Source organism: Cuculus canorus, chromosome 5 (assembly GCF_017976375.1).
Source record: "Cuculus canorus isolate bCucCan1 chromosome 5, bCucCan1.pri, whole genome shotgun sequence".
Taxonomy (NCBI): Eukaryota; Metazoa; Chordata; class Aves; order Cuculiformes; family Cuculidae; genus Cuculus; species Cuculus canorus.
In genome coordinates, this window is record NC_071405.1 from 2,601,218 (window position 1) to 2,628,571 (window position 27,354).

Here is a 27,354-nt window from a genome sequence, read left to right on the forward strand (position 1 = left end):
GGCAGCCAGAGGGGTGGTGGAGAGGAGAGAAGGAAAATGAGGGACACGGTGCCCGGCTCTCCATTGGACCAAGGGACACAACGACCACTGGGACAGGAGCGAAGGGAGCCACAGCAGCCAGCAGGTCACTGAGTCTCCTTCTCCAACTGGTCAGCCTGTCAAATCTTTAAGCCAACTCAACCCCTCATGGCCATGTTCCACTTTAACGACCTCAACCATCTCTCCATCGTGAGCACGGCTTTGCAACGCAGCCACTGGAGCTGTGCTTCAAACTTGTATGGTTTTGTACTTCAGAGGTAACAACAGCTCACTTGCACTTCCCTGACCACCCATTCTTCCACGCCGAACTGCAGAGGGACGTTCGGATTTCCAGCAACTGCAAATCTGCAAGGGTTCTGGCTTCAGAGCTCAAACAAACGTATTTATTCAATGATAAATCACCCAACAGACTTCAAAATTAAGTATCACTGCTATTTTAAACCATCAAAACAAGCATCTTTAGAGTGGGAATTATAATGCATTCAATGATAATGTATGCTAATGAAATTAGAATGCATTAAATATTAATGACACTGTAAGGCATTAAATCACTCTGACCTGAGGGGCCTGATCCTGCCATGGAGCTGCCCTTGGCAGAGCAGCGAGGAGAGCGGCGCAGCACCTGCACTGACCCCTCCATCCACCAGGACCCCACATGCATCGCTGTACATGTTTTGAATTATAGAGAAACACTGAATTAACTTAAAACTTCAAAACCATCCTCAGAACGGTCTTTTATATTTCTGTAAGCAGTATTTCCTACGAATAAACCCTTTAGTCATGCTCCAGAAATCCAATGTGTGGTCCAGAGCATGGCAGAATTAGTTTAGGAAATGCAAACAGCGTACAGAGCGATGACGACACGGATGTGTGGTGCCTACAGGAGTTGTCAGTGTTACCTGTCTGACAGCATCCCTCTTTAAAAAAACAAGGAAAACCAAAACAAGAATACCTGAGAGATGCTTGGGAATTTAATTTGGAACAATCAAACAACAAAGCAACAGAACACACAGCTCTTGTTTACAGAAATACATTTTTAATTTGCCAGGGCATTCGTAAGAGCGAACACAAATTGTTATGCGTGCTATGAACACAAAACCATATTTTAAGGACAATTAATAGACTCATAGAATGGTTTTGGTTGGAAAAGACCTTTAAGATCATTGAGTCAAATCATCGCTCTTGCCCTGCTGAGTCCGCCACCAGACCACGTCCCCAAGTACGACATCTACGCGTCTTTTGAACCCTTCCAGAGATGGTGACTCAACCACCTCCCTGGGCAGCCTCTGCTTGACAAATCCATACTTACGTGCCCAACAACCCATTACACACCAGTTTCAGTTTCAAAACCACACACTAGTTCTGCGGAGTCACTCGTTTCATTTTGAAAACCTCTTCCAAGTCACTGGGATAGAGGCTCACTCCAGGCAGCAGTGGATGATGTCTGACATTAGCGATGCTTTCAGTTCTAAATCTGAAAAAGCTTTTCCACCACGTACGCCTGGTGCGTGAAAACTAGGACCTGCGGTGGGAGGGACACTTGACTGAACATGAGCCAGCAGTGTGCCCAGGGGGCTAAGAAGGCCAACGGCATCTTGGCTTGTATCAGAAATGGGGTCACCAGCAGGGCCAGGGAGGGGATTCTCCCTCTGTACTCGGCACTGGTGAGACCGCACCTCGAATACTGTGTTCAGTTCTGGACCCCTCACCACAAGAAGGATGTTGAGGCTCTGGAGCGTGTCCAGAGAAGAGCAACAAAGCTGGTGAGGGGCTGGAGAACGTCTGACGAGGAGCGGCTGAGAGAGCTGGGGTTGTTCAGCCTGGAGAAGAGGAGGCTGAGGGGAGACCTTATTACTCTCTACAACTACCTGAAAGGAGGTTGTGGAGAGGAGGGAGCTGGGCTCTTCTCCCAAGGGACAGGGGACAGGACAAGAGGGAATGGCCTGAAGCTCCGTCAGGGGAGGGTCAGGTTGGATATCAGAAAAAAATTCTTCACAGAAAGAGTCATCGGGCACTGGAACAGCTGCCCAGGGAGGGGGTGGAGTCGCCTTCCCTGGAGGTGTTTAAGGAACGGTGGATGAAGTGCTGAGGGACATGGTTTAGGGAGTGTTAGGAATGGTTGGACTCGATGATCCAGTGGGTCCTTTCCAACCTGGTGATTCTATGATTATGTGACTGCTGCCACCAAGATCCATGCACAATTCCTGTGACCCTAAGATTAACAGACACAACATCACAGCACCAACAGCAACATGCAAAATCAATCCAGTCCTGGAAAGTCTCATTGGGAAGAAAGCTGACAGTCAGCAAAACCAAGCTTTGGCACCAGACCTGTGCGAGGAAACCCAGTTACAAAACCCAGATGCCAGCTTTAGAAACAGCTTTCATAATGCCACCTTTTCCCCCAAAGGTCAGTGGGGCCAGGGACAGCTGAAATCCAAACAAATCCAAATAGCAGACACCCAGAGAAATGGGAAGAGGGGAGAGAGCGGGCTCCCAGCACTGCCTTCCAACCCAGCACCCACGGAGGGTCCTGGTTCCGTCGGCAAAGGCTTGGCCAGCCGTGGCAAGGAGCAGCCCAGCACCCAGGATGCTGCCAGGATGGACATCCCGAGGACTGAGCCCACCCAGCCCCACCAGCAGGGCGTGCGAAGCGCGTGTGATCCCTGCTGGAACAGCTGCCCGCGTGCTGCAAGGGTTATTCAGGGAGACACGGTGATCCACTACGAACTGAAGTCAGCGCCCGGATTAAATGCGTCTACAAAGCTTAGGTCGTAGGCTGTTTGAAGCAGTTTACTCACGGCAAAGAGCAGCTCAAGTAACCATAACTCAGGAACCAGATAAAAACCTGTGCTGTCTTCCAACTCATTTACTTCAACAGGACTTTATAACGAGTTCCATTCTGTTCACTGCCTACTCCGCAGGCTTCCAGCACAGCAACAGAAGAAATACCATGTTCCAGAGTCAGGATATGCCTGTCGATTTACCAGCTGGAAGAGGGGCAATGAAACTACTTTAAAACAGTCAACTTACGCGATCCCAAGGTGCCAATGCTAAGGAGATGGTGATTTAAATATTAGAAAGAACTCTTTGAAAAAAAATCTGTATTAATCTCAGTTCAGCTTTGATTTTTTCCCGGAAAAGACTGACAATGTTAGGATTTAGCACTCTTTACTAATCTAAGGATGTGCGATGCTGCAAGGCCAGGTTGGATGGGGCTCCGAGCAACCTGATCCAGTGGGAGGTGTCCCTGCCCATGGCAGGGGGTGGAACTGGATGGGCTTTAAGGTCCCTTCCAACACAAACCATTCTATGCTTCCAAATGCATACAGAATATCGTTCCAAAGACAGATTCCCACCCTTTTTTTACACATTAAAGTAAGAACTGATGTATTCTACCTTTTTTTCCCCCCCTCACGATTTGTCAAGTGCCAACTGCACAGAATTCAAGTAAACACAAGGGTTTAGAAGTGTTTTGATTAAAAAACATGACCTTCAACTTGCTGAATGCACAATGAAAGAGCCCGGAGCTCTTCAAAGCAGCTGAAGCAGCAAGGAAACACTCCCTGCTGTCAGAGAACTGCATTAGCTCCTTATCCAGCTCCACTTCTGTCCTGGAGGGCTTTGAAAGACAGGGAGATGAGGTGCTCAGGGATGTGGTTTAGTAGTGGACCGGTACGGTTGGGCTCGATGATGTCAAAGGTCTTTTCCAACCAAATGATTCTATGATTCTAAGAGCCTGACAGTGGCGACTGGGACACGGTAGAGTTTTGTTCCGACTCCCTGATACCACACGTTCCGAACAGAAACAGGTTACAGAGGGCTTACTTTGTGCTGCAAGGTGGGTACTGCAGGCAAGAAACTTTCCCAGGAAAAACTTGGCTACGAGCAACTACAAATTTTTACAAGCAGTCACTGGCATCAAGACTTTATTTCCTCTGGTTTAGAAAGCCAAAGGTCCTGCTCCGTTTCTCTTCACCGAAGCCTAATGCACAAACAGTAAGAATTGGTGGTTTTAAGCTGAAAGAGGAGGGATTTAGATCAGACGTTTGGAAGAAATGTTTCCCTGTGAGGGTGGGGAGGCCCTGGCCCAGGTTGCCCAGAGCAGTGGTGGCTGCCCCATCCCTGGAGGGGTTCCAGGCCAGGTTGGATGGGGCTTGGAGCCCCTGATCCAGTGGGAGGTGTCCCTGCCCATGGCAGGGGGTGGGACTGGATGGGCTTTAAGGTCCCTTCCAATCCAAACCATTCCATGATTCTATAATTGGTAACAGCAGCATCAATCCATATCCTCTTGCATTATTTGTACGGAGAATGATGAAAACACTGTTAAGGTTTTACGGGAATGCTTTGGGTCAAACCAGCACATCCCCACCTCACGTTTGGGTGGATGCTGGGTGTTGTTAGGGGATGGTACCTGCCAAACTCCGGTGACGGGGAGAAGAGCAGCACGGCATCCTTCGAGCTTCCCCAGACAGAGTGGAAAGCAACACCATGAGGAGGAGGAGACTGAAGAGTAAGGAGTAGAAAACCCAGGACTCTTCAGACAGGCGATTAGTGGTTTTTACGGCAGCCACAAGACCACTTAGCTGCCTTTGGCAGCTTTTAGTACACGTGACACGAGAGACCCAAGACAAATGCAGATATTTTCTTTTAAACAATAAGAAAAAAAGAGAATCATTACCCCACACCATCACTAAATCTATTCTTGGAACAAAAGGCAAACCACTACTCATGTGAGCGTCTGCGTTACTTGTGTCACAGCACCGCCCAGCACCCCCGACCCAGATCAGACAGCTCTTAAGAAGTTAAGAACGACGTAATGGTCCTCAACCTGCGATAATCCACCAGGAAGGGCAACAAACCGCAGGACAACATGTCCCACCAGCCTCTATTTTAACCCACTGCCTCCACTATCGCGGGTGTCCGACCCCCAAGTGACGGGCTGGGGACCACTTCGCTACGCCAAACGCATCGCAAAAAAGATAAATTCCTCCCTCGTGACAAACTGAGCGGTTTCCCCACAAATTTTATCTCAATTATGCAGCGGGCACTCGCTTCTCTTGCTTTTTGAGGAACATAGGGTGACTTCTGCCCCACACCAGAGCTATTCACCCTTTCATAGATGGCTGCTGTCACCACCGCCAGCGTGTCCGGAGCTCCACAGCTGGGCAGTCAGCTGGAGTCCGGCTCAGGACACGGCAGGGAGGAGATGTCTGGGGAGATGCTGTGAGGAAGGGCTGCGAGGATGCCCTTCCACAGTTTGCCTCAGACACAATCGGTAACGGTATCATCAGCCGCAGAGCCAGAGGCCGATGAGGAAGACAAGGACGGGACTTCTGGCAAGCGCTGGTGGAAGAGGGAAGCGGGAGAAGCAGTCCCTGAACATGAGGGTCAGCAGCCCCCAGGACATGAGTCTCAGCAGCGCCTGCAACAGAAGGAGCCAGCAGCAGCCCCTGTGACTGGAGGGCCACCAGCCCCCCACGGCCACCAGCCCCTGTGACAGGAGGGCCACCAGCCCCCGTGACAGGGGGGCCACCAGCTCCCCACGGCCAGCAGCCCCTGTGACAGGAGGGCCACCAGCCCCCCACGGCCACCAGCCCCTGTGACAGGAGGGCCACCAGCCCCCCACGGCCACCAGCCCCTGTGACAGGAGGGCCACCAGCTCCCCACGGCCAGCAGCCCCTGTGACAGGGGGGCCACCAGCTCCCCACGGCCAGCAGCCCCTGTGACAGGAGGGCCACCAGCTCCCCACGGCCAGTAGCCCCTGTGACAGGAGGGCCACCAGCTCCCCACGGCCACCAGCCCCTGTGACAAGAGGGCCACCAGCTCCCCACAGCCAGCAGCCCCTGTGACAAGAGGGCCACCAGCTCCCCACAGCCAGCAGCCCCTGTGACAGGAGGGCCACCAGCTCCCCACGGCCAGCAGCCCCTGTGACAGGAGGGCCACCAGCCCCCCACGGCCAGCAGCCCCTGTGACAAGAGGGCCACCAGCTCCCCACAGCCAGCAGCCCCTGTGACAGGGGGGCCACCAGCTCCCCACGGCCAGCAGCCCCTGTGACAGGAGGGCCACCAGCCCCCCAGGGCGAACAGCAGCCCCCGTGACAGGAGGGCTGGCGGACCCCTGTGACAGGAGGGCCAGCAGCCCCCCTGGGCCACCAGCCCCTGTGACTGGAGGGCCACCAGCCCCCCAGGGCCACCAGCTCCCCAGGGCCACCAGCCCCTGTGACAGGAGGGCCACCAGCCCCCCAGGGCCATCAGCCCCTGTGACAGAAGGGCCACAAGTCCCCCAGGGCCATCAGCCCGTGACAGCAGAGTCAGGAGTCCCCCAGGGCCACCAGCCCCTGTGACAGGAGGGCCACCAGCCCCCCAGAGCCACCAGCCCCTGTGACAGGAGGGCCACCAGCCCCCCAGGGCCACCAGCCCCTGTGACAGGAGGGCCACCAGCCCCCCAGAGCCACCAGCCCCTGTGACAGGAGGGCCACCAGCCCCCCAGAGCCACCAGCCCCTGTGACAGGAGGGCCACCAGCCCCCCAGAGCCACCAGCCCCCGTGACAAGAGGACCCACAGCCAAGTCCATGCCCCACGCTGCTCTCATCCCCTACAGTGGCAGTGCCAGAGCCGTGGAGTGTCAGGGGACACCTCGCACCTGGGCAGGGGGACGCGAGGGGACAGGAGGGAACTGGAGAGGACAAGGATGGAGTGGAAGGGACTGGAAGGAACATGTGGAGGACTGAAGGGGGACTGGATTGAACCAGAGGGGACTGGGCGGGGGCTCAGAGGGAGAGGAGAGGACAAGACAGAGGTGAGGACAGGAGGGGACGAGATGGGATAGGAGGAGGGACTGAATGGGGGGGGAGAAGGGGACAAGATGGGGACGGAAGGGGTACAAGAAGGAGGACAGGAGGAGATGGAAGGGAAAGGGCGGGACAAGTGGGGATGGGGGACCAAGAGAGGGACAAATGGGGAACTGGAGGGACCAAGAGATGGAAAGAAGGGGGACAGGAGAAGATAGGGAACAGGAAAGACAAGATAGGGACAAGGGGAGATGAGAAAAAGAGGAGGACAAGAGGGGAAAAAGAGGCCAAGAAAGGGACTGGAGGGGACAAGAGATGGAAAGGAGGGGACAGGAGGAGATAGAAGGGAGAGGGGAGGGGACAAGGGGAGACTGGAGGGGACTAGAAGGGGAAAGGAGGAGAAGAGGGTGACAGGGGGAGGACAAGAGAGAGACTGGGGAGGACAAGAGAGGAAAGGAGGGAGAAAAGAGAAGATAGAAGGGAACGAGGGGGACAACACAGGGACGGGGGAGACTGGAAGGGACAGGAGGGGGGGAAGAGGGAGGACAAGAAAGGGATTGGAGAGCACAAGATTTAAAGGAAGGGGGACAGGAGGAGATAGGAGGGAATGGGGGGAGTACAGCGGGGACTGGAGGGGGAAAAGGGGGGGCGAGACGGGGGAGACTGGAGGAGACAAGAGAGGAAAAGGGGGGCCGGGGGAGACTGGAGGGGACAGGAGGTGGGGAGGAGGGGGACAGGAGGGGCGGCTGTCCCGCCGCAGCCCCCCCCCGATCCCCGGTCCCCGCGGGGCAGGTGCCGCCCGCCCTCCCTCGGCCCCGGCGGCCGCTGACCTTGCGCAGGGCGGGCACGAAGAGCCCCCGCCATTTCGGTCCGTTCTCCTCGCCGAAGAACTCATAGGGCGGCGGCGGCGGCGGCTGCATGGCGCCCAGCGGCGGGGGCTGCTCCGCATCGGGGCCGCTCCCCGCCCGCTACGGCACCCGGGGCATGGCGGGGGGAAGCTGGGGGTGCACGGGGAGCTGGGGCCGAGCTGGGGGGGTGCACGGGGAGCTGGCAGGGAGCTGGGGCCGAGCTGGGGGGGTGCACGGGGAGCTGGGGGGTGCACGGGGAGCTGGCAGGGAGCTGGGGGGTTGCACGGGGAGCTGGCAGGGAGCTGGGGGAGGGTGCACAGGGAGCTGGGGGGGGTGCACGGGGAGCTGGCAGGGAGCTGGGGGAGGGTGCACAGGGAGCTGGGGGGGGTGCACGGGGAGCTGGCAGGGAGCTGGGGGCGGGGGGGTGCACGGGGAGTGCACGGGCAGCTGCGGAGGGTGCAAAGGCAACGCACGGGGAGCTGGGGGGAACTGGGAGGGTGCCCGGGGAGGTGGGAGGGAGCTGGGAGGTACCCGGGGTGTTGGTGGGGTTGCAGAGGGTGCGCAGAGGGGTGCGAGCAGGGCTGGGACGAAGCGGGGGGGCGTGCACAGGGAGGTGCGACACAGCTCAGGGGGGTGCACACAGAGGTGGGAGCAAGGGTTAGAGGCAGGTGGGGGTGCGCAGGGAGCTGGGGGGAAGAGCAGGGAATTGCACAGAGGGGTGAGAGCACGGCTAGGAGGGAGCTGGAGGTTGCACAGGGAGCTGCAAGGGAGCTGGGGGACAACACGCAGGGTAGCGAGCTGGGGTTACCCAGCGCGGAGGAAGCTGGGGGTGGTGCCCGGAGCGCCGGGAGGGAACCGGTGGGGGGGAAGAGGCGGGGGGTGGGGGTTGCACGGAGCGCTAGGAGCAGACGCTGCTACCGGTCCCGCCTGCGCCGCTCGCTGCCCCCCCCCCCCCCCCCCCCCCAGCACATCCGGCGCGGGAGGGGCCGGGATGGGAGACACCGCCCCCCCCTTCCCCCGCAGCGCCCCCTGTCGGCAGCGGGCGGTGTTTGTTGGCGCAGCGCGGGGCCGGGGCGGGTATAGTGTGTTGTGGAACCAGAATGGTTTGGGATGGAAGGGACCTCAAAGCCCATCCAATCCCACCCCCTGCCATGGGCAGGGACACCTCCTACTGGATCAGGGGCTCCAAGCCCCATCCAACCTGGCCTGGACACCTCCAGGGATGGGGCAGCCACAACTTCCCTGGGCAACCTGGGCCAGGGCCTCCTCACCCTCAGAGCAAAGAAATTCTTCCTTATGTCCAGTCTAAATCTGCCCCTCTCCAGTTTATACCCATTCCCCCTCATCCTATCACTCCAAGCCTTTGTGAACAGCCCCTCTCCAGCTTTCCTGTAGCCCCTTCAGGGACTGGAAGGTCACTATAAGGTCTCCTCAGAGCCTTCTCCAGGCTGAACAACCCCAACTCTCTCAGCCTGTCCTCGTATGGAAGGTGCTCCAGCCCTTGGATCATCTTTGTAGCCTCCTCTGGACCCGTTTCAACAGCTCCATCTCCTTCTTCTGTTGGGGATTCCAGAACTGGACACAGGACTCCAGGTGGGGTCTCACCAGAGCTGAGCAGAGGGGCACAATCCCCTCCCTCCCTGCTGGTCCCACTGCTTTGGATGCAGCGCAGGACACGGTTGGTTTCTGGGCTTGGTTTCTGCCGGCTCATGTCAAGTTCAACCAATTGTGTTGTGTTATATTATGCTACATTATATTATATTTTATTATGTTATATTAGGTTATGCTATATTATATTATGCTTTATCATATCAGGTTATGTTGTATTATATTGCATCTTGTTATATTATATTCATTATATTGCATTATATTGTTATATTGTATTTTATTATATTGTGTTTTATTATATTGCATTATGTTATATTACATTACATTATATTACACAGGCTTGTAGTGATAGACATGGGGCAATGGGTATAAACTGGAGAGAAGCAGATTTAGACTGGACACACTGAGGAATTTCTTCACCATGAGAGTCGTGAGGCCCTGGAGCAGGTTGTCCAGGGAAGTGGTGGCTGTCCCATCCCTGGAGATGTTCAAGGCCAGGTCAGATGGGCCCTTCACCAGCTCCGTTCCCTCCTCTGGATGCGCTCCAGCCCCTCAATGTCCTTCTTGGAGCGAGGGGCCCAAAACTGAACCCAGGATTCGAGGTGCGGCCTCACCAGTGCTGAGTCTAGGGGGACGATCCCTTCCCTGCTCCCGCATGGCTGATCCAGGCCAACATGCCATTGGCCTTCTTGGCCACCTGGGCCACTGCTGGCTCATGTTCAGCCGCTGTCGAGCAACACTCCCAGGTCCTTCTCCTCCAGGCAGCTTTCCAGCCACTCTTCCCCAAGCCTGAGGCTACACAGGGTTGTTGCAACCCAAGTGTAGGACCTGGCACTTGGCATTGTTGAACCTCATCCCACTGGCCTTGGCCATCGATCCAGCCTGTCTAGCTCCCTCTGCAGAGCCTCTGTGCCCTCCAGCAGATCAACGCTCCCGGCACAACTTGCTGTCACCTGCAAACTGACTGAGGGAAGCACTTGATCCCCTCATCCAGATCATGGATAAAGAGATTAAGCAGAACCAGCCCCAACACAGAGCCCTGGGGACACCGCCTGTCACCGGCCGCCAACAGGATTCAACTCCGTTCACCACAACTCTCTGGGCTTTGCCATCCAGCCAGTTTTCTACCCATTGAAGAGTACACCCATCCAAGCCATGAGCCGCCAGCTTCTCCAGAAGAATGCTGTAGGAGATGGTCTCAAAGGCTTTACTAAAATCGAGGTAGACAACATCCACTACCTTTCATTCATTAATTACCTGGAGCCAGGCACCATGCTTCAACCCCACAGTCCTTGCTGTGACAATGCTGGATGCTGCTTTCCCATAGTATCTCCGGCACACAAGGCTTGGCCAGGACCCCCCATCCTGGGAAGAGGCACCAGCAGCAGCTGTGCCGTGGTGCTCAAGAACCCACCAGCAGCCACCTCCCTCCCTGGTGCACTTCTCCCTAGACACTCCTCCCTTCCCCTGGGGCACTTTTCCTCCCTGGACACTTCTCCTCCCTTCCTCGGGGCGATTTTCCTCCCTCTCCCTGGGCATTTCTCTCTGGACAATTCTCACTGGACGCTTCTCCTCCCCAGACACTTTTCTTCCCTGGACATTTCTCCTTTCCCTGGGGCACTTTTCCTCCCTGGATGCCTCTCCCTGCCTCAGTAAAGTGTCTGTCACGGTCCCCTCCACCCCCTGACCAACCCCTGCAGCTGACTTCTCCCTCATTTCCCTTCTGATGGCATTGTATTCTGCTCTCACACCTTTATATCTATTTTAAGGAAGATACACTATACCATACTGTTCCCAACGCCGAGGGCTGACCTTATAGGATACTTTAGTGTTCACACAAAGCTGTCTGAATGCATTTATTCTGATTTTCAGGCATTACCATTCCCCACGCTGTTACAGGTCCCCACCGGGGTTAAGACACGTCCTGTCCACTGCACGCACTCAGGGAAAAGCTGTGGAGTGTGATAAGCACAGCTAAGATTCTTTAGGAAGAAAAGTTCGTTCAGGTGTGTGTCCCCAAATACAGCAATTCCTGTTCTACAAAGCTACATCCTGCCGGATTCAGGTGGGAATTAGCAAACACCAGTCAGGCAGGAGAATCACACAGACTTTATAGCAATTAAAACCCCACCACACTACTTTAAATGCGCTGGAGAAAGGCAATGATATTAATGCCATCCGAGTGAATTAGAAACTTTCAAAAAATACATTCGTACCCTTCATGAGCAACAAGATATATGGAGAAACCCCATTATTGTAATTCTTGGAAGTTATTCCTTCAAAAATGGTTTAAACCCATTGTTGGAACAAGTCCAGAGAAGGCTACAAAGATGATCCAAGGGCTGGAGCACCTCCCATACGAGGACAGGCTGAGAGAGTTGGGGTTGTTCAGCCTGGAGAAGAGAAGGATCCAAGGAGACCTTATAGCAACCTTCCAGTCCCTGAAGGGGCTAAAAGAAAGCTGGAGAGGGGCTGTTCACAAAGGCTTGGAGTGATAGGACAAAGGACAATCGCTAAAAACTGGAGAGGGACAGATTGAGACTAGACATAAGGAAGAATTTCTTCACTATGAGGGTGGTGAGGCCCTGGAACAGGTTGCCCAGAGCAGTGGTGGCTGCCTGGAGGTGTTCAAGGCCAGGTTGGATGGGGCTTGGAGCCCCTCATCCAGTGGGAGGTGTCCCTGCCCATGGCAGGGGGTAGGACATGATGGGCTTTGGGGTCCCTTCTAACCCAAACCATTCTATGATAACTTTATCTCTGAAAATATAAAGATTTCACAGAACGCTCCAGGAAGGTTCGTAGTTTAAACTCTCCAGTGAAACTGTAAATAGTCATCTCCTGAGAGCGCAGAACACAGCATGGTTCAATGTCCTGACTCACCATCCACCATAGGATGCGACCGTTTCGCATCGTAATGTTCTTTATTCTGTTCACACATGTCGAGGCCGCACCTTGCGTGGGAGGAGGTCGCTTTTGCAACCCTTGTGTAGGTTTTACTGTTGACAGGCAACACTGCTGGCGGGGAGCAACGATGCGAGTGTTCCACTGGGAAAGCAGCACTGCTACACAGCTGTACGGCATCCCAGCATTTGGAATATCTGAATCCCTGCCTGGTGTCATTGCAGCTAAGAATCATAGAATGGTTTGGGTTGGAAGGGATCTCAAAGCCCATCCAGTCCCACCCCCTGCCATGGGCAGGGACACCTCCCACTGGATCAGGGGCTCCAAGCCCCATCCAACCCGGCCTTGAGCAGCTCCAGGGATGGGGCAGCCACAACTTCCCCGGGCAATCCGGGCCAGGGCTTCACCACCCTCATCATGAAGAAATTCCTCCTAAGGCCTAGAATAATGACCAGAGCTTTTCTTTGAAGGGCTCCTTATTTGAATGTCCAGGTTGCCCTTATACAGGAGTCACTTTTCAGGTAAAGGAGGTATCACTGGGAAGAAGAAAAGACAAGTTAATCCCTTTCTCTGTCAAAAGCAGCTCAGCTCTGTGCAGTGCAAACACACCCAAGTTCCCATGCTAACATAGTCCCTCATGCATGTCAGAAGAGAGCAGAAAGCAACTCTAAAAGAGAGGAGCATGGCAAAACGCCTGGTAGCAAAGTACCCACAATTATCCGTGTTACCCAACATCCTGTGAACATCTGCTGTGAAAGCATTCTCAAGTACTTTGTCCCCGAGGCCACGGAATTCCTTCTTGCAGCAATTACGCAGAACACACCAAGCCGCACAACGAGCACCCAACTTGTTTAACACCTCTCCGTGGCTTAAAGCACCTTCTCCACTGCCTCTCCTCCAGGTGTACCTTTGATAACACTTCAAACACCAACAAGGGTTCGGGAGAGCAACTGGCACTTTCCAAGCTCCCCTCTTGCCAGCCAGGTGGGAAACAGGAAGCCTTCCTGACTCATTGCTGTTTGGGCTCCAGGGAAGCAGCGTGCGGCATGACTCAATGCAGACAGGTTTCTCCCATCACGTTTGCCTTTACAAAGCCCATTCCCACTGGATTGCTTAACATGCTGCACAAAGATAAGCTCCTTCTGCACTGCTGGTATTCAAAGGGAAAACAACCTCCAGAACCACTGAAGTAGTTTCCGATCAGTGCAGGCTTCCCAGATTTTAAGTTAAAAGAAAAATGACTCTTCATGTGTACGTTTTAATTTCAGCTCCATAAAAAATAGAAACAATGATCAGATAGAAAGCGTATCTGAACTGCACATCTAAATTGACTTGGATTTGGTAATCCTTGTTAGGCTTATTTTCCTCTGAAATACTCTATATTCATCTAGAAGGCTCAGAATTGTTTGTGGTCTCTGATAAAGCCTTTAATTCCATATCAGCAGAACCCTTAAGCAGGGCTTATCCTTCTATCTCCATTACTTAAATTTAAGTTAGGGAACTGCAGACTCCAAACCGATTTAAACAGAGACAGAGCAAGCACACAGAGGACCTCCCCGTGCTTCTTGTTTCCCAGAGGACCAACCACTCCTCCAAACTGCACAGAGGTGGCAATGGTGAGACCAGAGGCACGGGAAGTCTACGTGGTCAATGCCACCTGGGAGACCCTCAGGTTGTGCCTGGCACCAACTCCTCCGCAGCCAGATCCCACTCAGGTGGACAAACCTTCACTGTGAGCGGGACCGTTTGCCTCTTCCTTGCAGATGGCGGCACTGCATTAGGTCAGTGAATCATAGAATGTCCACAGTTGGAAGGGACCTACAAGGATCATTGAATCCAGCTCCTGTCCCTGCACAGGACAACTCCAACATTCACATCATGTGTCTGAAGGCACTGCCCAAGTGCTTCTTGTGTCCCACCAGGTGTCTTACCTGGCACTACAACTCTAGACCTGAGGCTGAGGCCGTGGGCTGGCGAAGGCAAACACTCCAAATGCTGGCTTTGCGCTACACAGCCGCACCAGCGCCGATCTTGCAAGCAACTCGATGCCTGTTCTTTGTCCTTAAAGGCTGCAGAGTTCATTCGCTGCAGACAAGCTGCCACACAGACACAAGGGGTAAAACTGCACTACACTTTAAAAAATTCACAGTTCAAATCGTTGCTTCACTTCATCTGCAATCATTTTTGCGATGGCAAGGGAGGAGGTAGCAGCAGGAGAAGGGGCATTTCTGACATGAAGTATTCTGCTTCCAATATCCCCGCTGCCTCCATCAAACACAAAGTCATCTAACAAGTTTCCGTCACCGTCCATCGCTTGAGCTCTCACTCCGGATGGACCCCTGCAAAATAAAAGAGGGGCTTGTGAGAAAGAAAGTGTTTCCTGAAGCCAGAAAACCAATTCTGTTCTCTAGGTGCCCAGGGAAGCAGTAAGGAAGGCAGATTGTGGAGTCAAATCCCAGCCAGGCTTTTGCAGGAAGCACAGGAAAGTTTAACACTCGTAAGGCAGAGCAGAGATGTCTCACAGGTGCTACAGTAAAACAAGGGCAGACAGCCAGGCAGAACATCTCCTGTATCTTTCCTGGTTGGGAAGTTCCTCTCCTCCCCACATGCACAAACATGTCTTCTCTTGTCAAAAAGGAAACCCTTTGTTCTGAAATAGCAGCCTTGTCACACATTAATTTCATGCTGCTGCCACGCTGCCTGAGCTGGATAAACTCCTTCTACTGCGCTCAAGCTTTTCTTAGTCTGGATTTTCTCCCTGCAAATGTTTGGACAGTTCAACCCACCTCCGTGCACCTAAACGCCTCATCTTTCCTCACCCACCTCTTCAGTTCCTTAGCATTTCTAAACTCCTTTGCATTCATTTCTCTCTCCACAGCTTAAGAAGCTGAACACAATGTTATTGAGATGATTAAACTAAGTCAATGCTCACTCAGTGGCAACTCATTGTCTGGTTTCCCCTCTGAATTTTATCAGTGTTTTGCTCTCTTTGTGCACTCAGATGATGTTCAGGATGCTGAACATGTCACAGGGAGAAAGGGGCTTTTTCTCTTTTGTGAAAATGTCACAACTGTGAACTTTAGCCCATGGGGAGCATAGAAAGTCATGCAAATATTCATAGAACTTGCCTATGCACCAGCAAATACAACATAGAAGACCTTCCTGTAGAAAGTATAGAATGGTTTGGGTTGGAAGGGACCTCAAAGCCCATCCAGTTCCACCCCCTGCCATGGGCAGGGACACCTCCCACTGGATCAGGTTGCTCCAACCCCACTCAACCTGGCCTGAACACCTGCAGGGACAGGGCAGCCACAGATTCTCTGGGCAACCTGGGTCAAGGTCTCTCCACCCTTGTCCTGAAATATTTCTTTTGAATGTTTCATCTAAATCTTCTGCTTCCAATCTAAAGCCATTTCTCCTCAACCTGTCACTCCGGGCCCTTGTAAAAAGTTCTTACCCAGCTTTCCTGAAGCTCCTTTCAGTACTAGAAGCCATTCTAAGGTCTCCCCAGAGCCTTCTCTTCTCCAGGCTGAACAACCCCAACTCTCTCAGCCTGGCCTCATAGAAGAGGTGCTCCAGCCCTCAGATCATCCTCGTGGTTTGGGTTGGAAAGGACCTTAAAGCTGACCCAGTTCCCACCCCTCTGCCATGGGCAGGGACACCTCCCACTAGATCAGGTTGTCTAAAGCCCCATCGAAAAAACTGAATGCTTCTGCACTTTGGTAGCATATTCAGGTGAAGGCAGTGAGTTGATGCTACTTTTCCTGGTGTTAAAAATAAGGGATTTAAGAGACCACTGAGTGTTACTGACAAGGAAAGTCTTTTGTACCTGAGTACGTCATTGACGGTGACCTCGGGGATGAACTTCTGAAGCTGCTTCACCTGTGCGCTCAGGAAACATGCTCTGTACATCTCATTCAACCCATAAGACAAGTTTCGCAGCACAAGCTTCCACAGCCCACTGCCAAGAGGAAAAATAATGGCAGTCAGAACAACCCTCACATGATAAATGTAGCTCTGTCAAAATAGCTGGCTAGGATGGAGGAAGTGCAATCACACGGCAAAAGTTCTTATTCCCAACATCAGTAATCCCATGAGCACTTCCTATTTAAGAAATGTTTGTCCTTCCCTGCTTCAACAAACCTTGTTCACAGAGCTGTAGCACTGCTGTTACATTCCCTCTTTGACAATTAATACTGAGCTCCAGTCCCTTCTATCTCCAAGACTTTTCTCTGGTCCGGTCAAATCCTAAACCCCTCAGCTTTTGGTCAGCCTTGCTACATCTTTGCAAAACTCGTTTGCTCGCTCTGCTTTCCTTCCAGTATAAAAATCTGTAGACAATGACTCAGATGCTTCTAACGCTTTAATAAACCGCACAAAGTTGAGCTGTTCGCCAGAAAGCCGTTTTCCAGTTCCCTGACCTGTTTTTCAGACTCTCCTGGGACCCCCACCAATACTTTCACATTCTTATTCAATTCTGATTTCTAAAATTGAGCACTTGTCAAAGGTCTGTCCGGCACCTCACAGAGAATCACGGATCATGGAATGGTTTGAGTTGGAAGGGACCTTAAAGCCCATCCAGTTCCACCCCCTGCCATGGGCAGGGACACCTCCCACTGGATCAGGGGCTCCAAGTCCCGTTCAACCTGGCCTTGAACACCTGCAGGGATGGGGCAACCACAGATTCTCTGGGCAACCTGGGCCAGGGCCTCTCCACCCTCATCCCATAAAATTTCTTTCTAATGCCTCATCTAAATCTTCCACTTCCAATTTAAAGCCATTCCCCCTCGTCCTGTCACTAGAAGGCAAGATCAGTCTCAAATCCTGCAGGTCCTCTGCTCATTTCGACTTGCAATTTTACCAATGACTCCCAATTCCTCTGACACGCTTCCCAAGACAGCTTCCTGGCCTGCATTCGTGGTGCTTAACATCCTTCCTACCACTTGGATATACTTTAAATGTGTATTTATGGTCTGACTAAATTTAACACAACAATCCAGACCACTCTGTATTCTCTCTAGCGAGGTGGGTGCTGGTCTCTTCTCCCAAGTGCCAGGCGATAGGATGGGAGGAAACAGCCTCAAGTCGCACCAGGGCAGGTTCAGACTGGACATCAGGAAAAATTTATTCACAGAAAGGGTTCTCAAGCCCTGGCAGAGGCTGCCCGGGGAGTCTCCATCCCTGGGGGGGTTTAAAAGACAGGGAGATGAGGTGCTCAGGGATATGGTTTAGTAGTGGACAGGTAAGGTTGGACACAATGATCTCGAAGGTCTTTTCCAACCAAGTGATTCTGTGATTCTACCAAGCACCCTCTGCCGGTATTTTAATTGCACCATCAAGGTTGATTAAATCATTACACTGCACTGGACCAAACCCAATCTTGGACAAGCTCCATGAGTAGCAACATGGCTCAGCAGCACCTTCCAAGGAGAGCCACGTCCTCAGACCAGCTGCGACACGCCTCGGTAGCTTATGAACATTAAAATATTAGATCACATGGAGTTACGTGTCCTGAAGAAATCTGCCCTTATCAGCACAGCTGTCTTTAAACACATAAAAACTTGGCAAAAGCAGGTGTTTAGGCAAGAATTACCTTCCATGGAGTCCCAAGCTGACATGTAAATAACCACATTCAGCAGACAAAATAAAAAGCGTTACCTGTAAGTTACAGCATCTAAAAAGTCTCCAGCGCTGAAGTCAAACAACTTGTAGCCCTCTCGCTTGAAGGCCAGGACTGCATTAGGCCCAAGCCAGACACTGCCGTCCATCCTCGGTGTGAAATGAAATCCCAGAAAAGGGAAGCGAGGATCAGGAACCTAAGGCGAGATATAACAACTATTACAGCTCTTACAAACCTGTCAGAATAATGGCCACACAACCACTCACATCAACAAAGTCATCCAGAAAACGTTTGCAAGGAGGAAAGTACACACATTTCCAGTCTATGGTGTGAGAGAGTGGATAAAACAAACCCAAACACAGTTAAGGAGTTGTCCTCTCGATAAATGGAAATAACCATTTTTAAATGAACGAGGGAGTAAAGTTGCTATTTTATTCCCAATCACTACAAGAAAGTTGGAGTCACAGAACCATGCAGTGGGCGCCTGCGCTGGTTCTTCTGCTTACTTCTGCAGTTACAGCATGCAAAGAATTTAAAGCATCGAGGAACAGAGCAGGGCCAAGAAAAACCATGTCTTAAGTAAAAGCAAAACAAACAATGTTGAAAAAAGGCTCACATGATTTCTCAGGACATAAATCAACCCACAACAAAACCAACGACACATCAATGTTATTCCTTGGCAGCAATTAAACTGCAATAAAACAGGTTATAAAACATTAGGAAGGTCTCACCATTCCTGCATTGCTCAAAACAACACGCACGCAGCAAGCCTGAGCAGCACTAACACTAAGAATCTGCAGTTTCTTTTTTGTTTGTGAACAGAATACGGCATGACTGTGTGTGAAGGCTGAAGCAGAAATGAGCTGTGTGCAGGTACAAAAATTAAATGTGTCAGCACTGCAAAATCTTTAGCTGTTTAGAAAAGGTGACTACAGAGGTGACTGTGTTATAGGCTGAAAAGCAGCAAGTATTGCAGATGACACCAAGCTGAGTGGTGCAGTTGTCACACCAGAAGGACAGGATGTCATCGAGAGGGACCTGGACAGGCTGGAGAAGTGGGGCTGTGCGACCTCATGAGGTTCAACAAGGTCAAGTGCAAGGTTATGCACCCGGATTGAGGCAATGTGCAGCTTCAATAAGGGATGGGAGATGATGTGATTGAGAGCAGCCCTGAGGAGAAGGACTTGGGGTGCTGGTTGATGAGAAGCTCGACATGAGCCGGGAATGTGTGCGCTCGCAGCCCAGAAACCAGCTGTGTCCTGGGCTGCATCCAAAGCAGCGTGGCCAGCAGGGAGGGAGGGGATTCTGCCCCTCTGCTCAACTCTGGTGAGACCCCACCTAAAGTCCTGTGTCCAGTTCTGGAATTCCCAATGTAAGGAGGAGATGGAGCTGTTGTAACAGGGGCAGAGGAGGCCACAGAGATGATGCAAGGGCTGGAGCACCTCCTATATGAGGACAGGCTGAGAGAGTTGGGGTTGTTCAGCCTGGAGAAGGCTCCGGGGAGACCTTACCATGGCCTTCCACTACAGAAAGGGGCTCCAGGAAAGCTGAAGAGGTGCTTTATAGAAGGACGTGGAGTGATAGGACAAAGGGGAATGGCTTTAAAATGGAAGGGGAGGATTTAGATTAAGAAGAAATTCTTCACATTGAGGTGGTGAATCTACATCCACACGTTGTGCATCACCATCTGCAGTCCAAGAGAAGGAACAGTGTCATGTTGTCCTTATTTCTGTAGTTTTAGCGAAGGACACACCAGAGGGTACGTACCGGATATATATTCCCTTTCACCATATAGCACTTCTCTGGTTTGAGCACCAAGTAGTCTCCACGGAAGGGCACAATACGAGGTTCAGGGCTGCAGCCGCTGATCTCAGAGAGGCGGTCAGAATAAAGCCCTGCACAGGTCACAACATGCCGACAGCGTATTTCCTCACCCTGTGGAAAACGAAGCAAACCAACACACACAAAAATTAAAGATATCTACTAAAAAAAACACCCATCAGCTACGAACTATGGGGAAAATGAGTCAAGACCAGAAAGAAAATCAACCGTATTTTCAAAATGAGGCAGAAACATTGAATTGTTTCATTTAATTCATTTTATCTCCTAATAAAGGAGATAAAAGCATTCCTGGATGACAGAGATTATGGTACTGAACAGCAACTTTTTAACTTTTTCTGGAGAGCTGAGTAATCCACCAGGACTCCAGAAAAATTCTTAAGAGAAGCAGAAAGAGGTTCCTATTTATGCAATTAAATCTTCAGCCAAATTCCTACCTTCGAGTTCCTAACAACGACGGGGTATTTCAGCCCTATAACAGAACGAGACAAGAGAAGGGATTAATAGAATACATAACAGCAAACTGAATGAACAGTGATCTTGTCTCAATGACAGATTCTTGACTGGAGGATTTTCAAGCCATGGAGCACATACTGATGGACAGAACTGACGATGTTGGCCGTAACTGTATTTATGAATTAACAGGGTGTAGGGGGTATTCTTCTTCCATGTGGGTATCACCAAGGATCCAGCCTGCCTTCCAGGATAAAACAAAAAGCACTGTGACAAGAATACACATACAGAGCACCTCCCATACGAGGACAGGCTGAGGGAGTTGGGGTTGTTCAGCCTGGTGAAAAGAAGGCTGTGGGGAGACCTTAGAGCAGTTTCCAGTGCTGAAAGGGGCTCCAGGAAAGCTGGGGAGGGGCTTTTTACAAGGGCCTGGAGTGACAGGACATGAGGAAATGGCTTTAAATTAGAAACTGGGAAGATTTAGAAGGGACATTAGGAAGAAATTCTTCACGCTGAGGGTGGGGAGGCCCTGGCCCAGGTTGCCCAGAGCAGTGGTGGCTGCCCCATCCCTGGAGGGGTTCAAGGCCAGGTTGGATGGGGCTTGGAGTAACCTGATCCAGTGGGAGGTATCCCTGCCCACACCAGGTGGTTGGAATTGGATGGGCTTTTAAGGTCCCTTCCAACGCAAACCGTTCCATGATTCTATGAATATTCCGCTAAATCTGATTTTAAAAAGGAGAGAACAACTTTTTTCCTCAATTTTACAATCATTTCCTTCCACTGTCTTTAAATATTTCAGCTGGAGGATGGCCTGACTGCTTGTTCAGTCCCCTCACCAACACAATTTTGCCTTTTGTTTTGTGTCTTTGAAACAGAAAGGTTCAGAAATGTGATTTTTATTAAAACAAAGGCGTTTTAAACAAAATCTTTGGCAGGACTGTAGTAAATGGAGGGCAAAAATCTGCCTTACCATCTTCACTTCCTGAAGAACTTTCCCTAGCCATCTCCATGTTTGTAACTTCAAAATCCGTCAAGACGGTCCCACCGGCTGCCTGGAAGTCTTCAGCATAGGACTGGGCCACTTGTTTGTAATCCACAATGCCAGTGTACGGAGAATCAATGGCCATCACACCCTGAAACAGTATTAAGACACAGAAGAACAGTGACAGTGGCTGCCTCCCCCCTGGAGGGGTTCCAGGCCAGGTTGGATGGGGCTTGGAGCCCCTGATCCAGTGGGAGGTGTCCCTGCCCATGGCAGGGGGTGGAACTGGATGGGCTTTGAGGTCCCTTCCCACCCAAACCATTCCATGATTTCTCCTGCTGTTAACACAAACAGGCTGGGAAGTGCTACCTAACTGCCACCTGTGTAGGAAGTGACTGGATTTGACTTGGCTCGATTCAATTCGCACTTGCAGACAGGAAGGAATTTTCTTTGCTATTGAGCTTTACTGCAAGTTCAATAACTCTGGTGGGAAGGAGTGGAATCATCTCAGCATAAACTCAGATACAGCAGCTCTAAACTGAGCAAAGGAAAACCTACCACAAAAACACGCAAGAAAGCACCTGCAAGGAGAAGGGGGAGAAATTAAAGATTAACGTAATAATAGAATCACAGAATGGTTTGGTCTTGAAGCTCACCCAATTCCACCCACTGCCCGTGGGCAGGGACACATCCCATGGGATCAGGCTGCCCAAGGCCCCATCCAGCCTGGCCTTGAACATCTCCAGGGATGGGGCAGACACCACTGCTCTGGGCAACCTGGGCCAGCGCCTCCCCACCCTCACTGTGAAGAAATTCCTCCTTCTGTTTAGTCTAAATCTGTCCCTTTCCAGTTATAGCCATTTCCCCTAGTAGCAGTAGTAGTAATAATAATAATAAAATATGAATAATAATAATAAATCACTCATTTCCACTGGTAGGAAAAGTGTATTTTTGTTTCTGAGCAAATACATGAGGGAGGACACCTCTGTGTAAAACTGGGCAAAGGATCAGCTCTCACCAACTTGTAAGCTCCATCCATTTGTTACAAATTCTGGGACTGAGGGGCTGTAGCATCTCCTACTTTGACACAAATAATTCCAATTCCCTTTGCAGGCTGCAAATGAAACAGATTATCTGCTCTCTAATTTGCGAATGCTGGCCCTCAAGAAACAGCCAGCGCAACCCTCGCAATCAGTACTGCAGCAGCTCTTTATAGCTGCAGCACAAGGATGAGTGATGAACTACGGACTGACAAGCAAGAAAATGCAAACAGGCAACCAGAAGAAACATGGGCTGCAAGGAAGCTACTGCAGCAGAGATCCCACAGCATCACCGTATGCTGTGTTAGACCTGGTCTGCTATGTATGTACTTGCAAATGCACACGAAAGACCGAACTGAGCTAAAACACTCCAGAAATACACTAATTTTTGTTGACAATTCTATCACTTCTGGGTTTTCAGGCTCCTTTGAACTTGTCACCAATGCAAATTGCCTCAAGGCCAGAAACATATTTATGTTACACCAAAAAATAAAGGTATCTGAGAAACTGAGGTCTTCTATGCCAAATAAAAACAAGCAACTCACCCTACAGAAGGGTTCCTTCTCTTGTATTTCTTTTGCTCCAATCAGTTTCAGCCCTCGGACATTGTTCTGCAGCCCTCTCTCATACAGAGCTTTGAGCCTTGGAATTTCCTCTTGTTCAACGGCGACAATCAACTTCAGAAAAGATAAGAAGGCACACTGAGCAAAGTACACAAAGCGCACTCAGGTTTGGCATCAGGCCCAAGCTAACAAGTAAGTAACAGCAAACGAGTGAACAAGTTATAATTCAAAAGGGGAAAACTTGTTTGTGCCATCATATGCACATGATTCTATAAATACCCATTATTACCGAGAAAGCATCGATCATACAATGGGTTGTGTTGGAAGGGACCTCAAAGCCCATCCAGTTCCACCCCCTGCCATGGGCAGGGACACCTCCCACTGGATCAGGGGCTCCAAGCCCCATCCAACCTGGCCTGGAACCCCTCCAGGGATGGGGCAGCCACCACTGCTCTGGGCAACCTGGGCCAGGGCCTCCCCACCCTCAGCGTGAAGAAATTCTTCCTACATAGGCATCTCTGCGCTGTGCTCCTCAGGCCTGGGGCTGTTTTATGTAAAATTAGGTATAAAGCTTCACCGTCACCTTCCCCGGAATAAACGCTGCTGGGGATAGTGATGCAGAAGTGCACAAATCCAGCGTCAAAGGACCAGCAACGCTGCTGGGGCTGTGCCAGCCCTGCCTGGGCTCAAATTGACAACTCCAGAGCGTGTCTGCTGTCAGGGCGCTTTGAGTTGTGCACAAATCCACAGTGCCATCCTGTGACCAAACCCAGGGCCCACCCACACCACCACATCCAAGGATCTCTGGTCTGCAACCCGGAGCTGGGAGAGAGATCAGCATCCAGCGGGTGCTGAGGCAAAGCAACCCTCATCACATCAGACAGGGTCTGCGCTGTACTTCTAAGAGAAAGGCTCATGTTGTCCAAGACATTTATGAGCAACCTGGGAAGGGGCAGGGAGGTGAGAACGCCAGAGGATCGTTTGAAGCAACTCAGGGTGGTTCAGGCAAGAGCTGATGGTGAAGAACCGTAAAGGGACTTTCTGAGGTGAACTTGTTGGAATGCATCCAAAGAAGGGCAATGAAGCTGGTGAAGGGGCCAGACAACAAGTCTTATGAGGAGCAGCAGAGGGACCTGGAGCAGCTTAGCCTGGAGAAAAGGAGGCTGAGGAGAGACCTTACCACTGTCTACAACTGCCTGAAAGGAGGTTGTAGAGAGGTGAGCGCTAGTCTCTCCTCCCAAGCAAGAGGAGATAGGATGAGAGGAAATGGCCTCAAGCTGCACCAGGGGAGGTTAACATTGGACATCAGGAAAAATTTCTTCACAGAGAGTTACCAGGCCTTGGCAGAGGCTGCCCAAGGGGGTGGTGGAGTCACTATCTCTGGAGCTGTTTAAAAGATGGGCAGATGAGGTGCTCAGGGATCTGGTTTAGTAGAGGACAGGTACAGTTGAACACAATGATCTCAAACGTCTTTTCCAACCAAGCAATTCTATGAAAATCGAGCAGATGAAATTCAATGCCAATTAATGTGAAATGATGCCCACAGCAAAAGAAGTCAGCTTTATGCAGGAACTTATGGAATCCAAGTTCAAAGTTATTACTCAGGACCAAGATACTGCATTCAGGATAGACAATCCAATGGAAACATCAACTAGTGACAGCTGAAAAGCCTTAAACTGAATGTTAGGAACAGCCAGGAAAAGGATACAGGAGAACACAGAGAGTTCTACTATTTTGCTGTAGAAATCCAGAGCCTGACCACACCTTGAATGCTGTGCGTGGTTGTGGTCTTCAGCTGGTATCAAAGATGCAGTAAATGGTTCAGAGAATGAAGACATAGTCACGTAAAAGCTTCCCTGAGAGGAACGACTAAGTAGACCAAGATTCACCAGCTGGAAGGGACAATTTTGGGAAGGAAGGGATATAAAATTAGATGCAACTTACAGAGTGTGAGCACAGATCAAGTGTTTACAGCCTCTTCCAACACAAGGGCTAGAGGTCATGAGACAAGGCTTGTAGGAGCCAGCTTCTAAATGACATGACTCTTTATGCAGTAGCTATTTACCTCTGGAGCTGTTTATTAAAGTATGATCTGGTGCAAAAGCTTTGAATTGACAATCACTGGAAGAGAAATCCATTTGGGAATTACTACAGTCAAAATAAATCGGGCTCAGAAGACCAACTAGGCTGAAGAGTTCAAAGTTGGGAGAACTAATAATTTCATTGTCCTCTTCTCATTCCTTCCTGGCTCTCTGTCTACAGACACTTCCAGAAGCGGGATATAGGGCTAGGCAAACCCCAAGATGAATCAGCACAGCCTCAGCATTTCAGGTTTTTGCTAGTTGGATGTAGCGTGGCATGAATGCACATCACTCAGTGACGTCTGGATCTGGTTTTAAGTCATTGTGTTGGTTCAGAGCCCGATATGCCAAGAAGTACGGTACGCACATACGGAGAGCCTGTGTTCCTTGGAGCTACACAGGTGACCCTCCACGGGGCCCCGTTTCCACTGTCACCTGGGCTGCTTCCGTTCAGATAAGGAGAATTACTATTTAGGCTCAGCAAAGGAACTGATTTCGAGTTGCTGGGAGGCGTCCGTGCCCATGGGAGGCAGGTTGGAACTGGATGAACTTTACCGTCCCTTCCAACCCAAACCATTCTATGATTCCATGATCCTGAAGGCAGTACGCGCTGCAGAAACTGCTCACTTGGGGGAAAGACCACAACCAGGCCTGTGCTATACGTTGTAACATACGTTACACAGCCTTGGCTTCCACAGGTGAAGCAAGAACACCCGGCAGCTCCCGTACCTTCCCACACTGTTTGTACGGTATTCCCTTCTGGTCACAGTACTCGTAGCAGAGGGCAGCACCCTGCACACACAGCTTGGCCTTCAGAGATCCAGGTGTGTAGTAAATCCCGCTGTGAATCACACCACTGTTGTGTCCGCTCTGGTGGTGAGCTAAACAGAAAGGAAAAAATGTTAGTATATACATGTTGCTACGATTGGTTCATACCTTAATCACTTTGCCAGGCAGAGGAGAGAGTAATGTGACGTCCTGCCCTAAAGCAGCATTACAAGAGATACTCAAATAAGGTAACTACACAGCAAACACAATTCCCCCCTTGGTCTCAAAAGGCTCAGAAAATACTGACACAGCAAGAGCTGATTAATCATAAACCAACACAGCTTGCCATGTATGGAATCAACAGGAAAGAAACCACAAGTTTCTCCTCCAAGAGCTGCAAATGCAGGCCAGTAATCAACATTTTCTACGTGTTAAATTTCATCTTAAGAAATCCATCTTTGAAAATGAAATGCATCCTTAAAGGTCTCATCTAACACAATATCTGTGTAATCAATTTCTTCAGACCTGCTGGCAGGCTTTTCAGGTATTTGTGAACTGGATTAGGTTGCCCTTTCCTCTTGGTAACTAAAATAGGGTTGAAAAATATTGCAGAAGTTTTTACTGAAGTAAATTACGCGGGTTCTCCTTCTTCATATACTGACTCATAGATTTGCTTGGTTGGAAAAGAACTCCAAGATCAGAGTCCAACTGTACCTGATGGACAGACACCTGTGCAGGTTCCCTGATGGACAGAAACATTCACAGGACAGACGGACACCTGGCTCCTCACACGCACACCAGTCCCATACCTGGCTCCATCTCCTTCTCCAGCACGGCAAAGGCGAGTGCCGGGTGCCGCTGGATGAGCTCCCGGGCAGAGGCGAGCCCCACGATGCCCGCGCCCACCACTGCCACATCGAAGGTGCTGCAGGGAGAGAGAGAGAGGGACAGTGAGCGCACCCCGACATCCTTCCCTCAGCCTGGGGGCTCCTGAAGATCCTGCCCTGGCTGTGACTCAGGGAGCACTGAGGGGGGCATTGAGGGGGTGCGTGGGGAGTGATGAGGGAGTGCAGGGGGGGTGAGAGGTGCTGAGGGGAGCAGGGAAGGGGCTTGGTGGGTGCTGAGTGGAGCAGGGGACTAGGGGAGCACTGAGGGAGTTCCGAGAGTGCTGAGGGGGCACTGAGGAGGCTCAGGGGGGCAATAATGGGGAGCTGGGGGTGCTAAGGGGACTTGGAGGGCGCTGAGGGGGCTCAGGGAGTGCCGAAGGGGCAGCAATGGGTCTTGAGGGGGAATGAGAGGGCTCGGGGGCACTAAGGGGGTGATGGAAGGGACACTGAGGGGGTGATGAGGGGATGCAGAGGGTGATGAGGGGAGCAGGGGGCTGCTGAGAGGGTGCAGGAGGAATGGGGGCCACTCGGGGGGGGGGGCTGAGAGGGTGCAGGGAGGGAGCAGGAGGTGTGGGAGGAATGGGGGGCGCTTGGGGGGGCGGAGGGGAGTTGGGGGTGCAGGGGGAGATGAAGGGGCACAGAGAGCACTAAGGGGGGGTGAGGGGCGCAGCCCCCCCTCACCTGCGGAGCCGGCGCTGCCCCCGCCCCGGAGCCGCCGCGCCGCCCGCCCAGCGCCTCAGCGCCAGCGCCGCCATCGCGACCGGGCAAAGCTGCCGCGGCTCCGCCCCCTCCTCCTCCCGTAGCGGCTCCGCCCCCTCCTCCTCCCGTAGCGGCTCCGCCCCCTCCTCCTCCCGTAGCGGCTCCGCCCCCTCCTCCTCCCGTAGCGGCTCCGCCCCCTCCTCCTCCCGTAGCGGCTCCGCCCCCTCCTCCTC

At 51.6% G+C, this 27,354-nt stretch overlaps 2 protein-coding genes across 2 annotated transcripts in view; both read right to left on the reverse strand.

Annotated features, from left to right (window-relative positions):
• Positions 1 to 7,861, reverse strand: part of SOS2 (SOS Ras/Rho guanine nucleotide exchange factor 2) — a 65,174-nt gene extending 57,313 nt beyond the window's left edge. The window contains exon 1 of the mRNA XM_054067168.1: positions 7,663 to 7,861. Within this exon, the coding sequence (XP_053923143.1) occupies positions 7,663 to 7,752 (90 nt within the window). The 5' untranslated portion in view covers positions 7,753 to 7,861. The remainder of the gene's footprint in view (positions 1 to 7,662) is intronic.
• Positions 7,862 to 9,632: 1,771 nt separating this feature from the next.
• L2HGDH (L-2-hydroxyglutarate dehydrogenase) lies at positions 9,633 to 27,226 on the reverse strand. Its single transcript, XM_054068640.1, has 10 exons — positions 27,104 to 27,226; positions 26,345 to 26,460; positions 25,497 to 25,648; positions 22,669 to 22,800; positions 21,072 to 21,234; positions 20,086 to 20,120; positions 19,577 to 19,744; positions 17,848 to 18,005; positions 16,019 to 16,150; positions 9,633 to 14,528 (listed from the first exon to the last, which is right to left on the reverse strand). The coding sequence occupies exons 1-10, from the start codon at positions 27,175 to 27,177 to the stop codon at positions 14,333 to 14,335; spliced, it is 1,326 nt and encodes a 441-aa protein (XP_053924615.1). The 5' UTR covers positions 27,178 to 27,226; the 3' UTR covers positions 9,633 to 14,332.
• Positions 27,227 to 27,354: the final 128 nt, after the last annotated feature.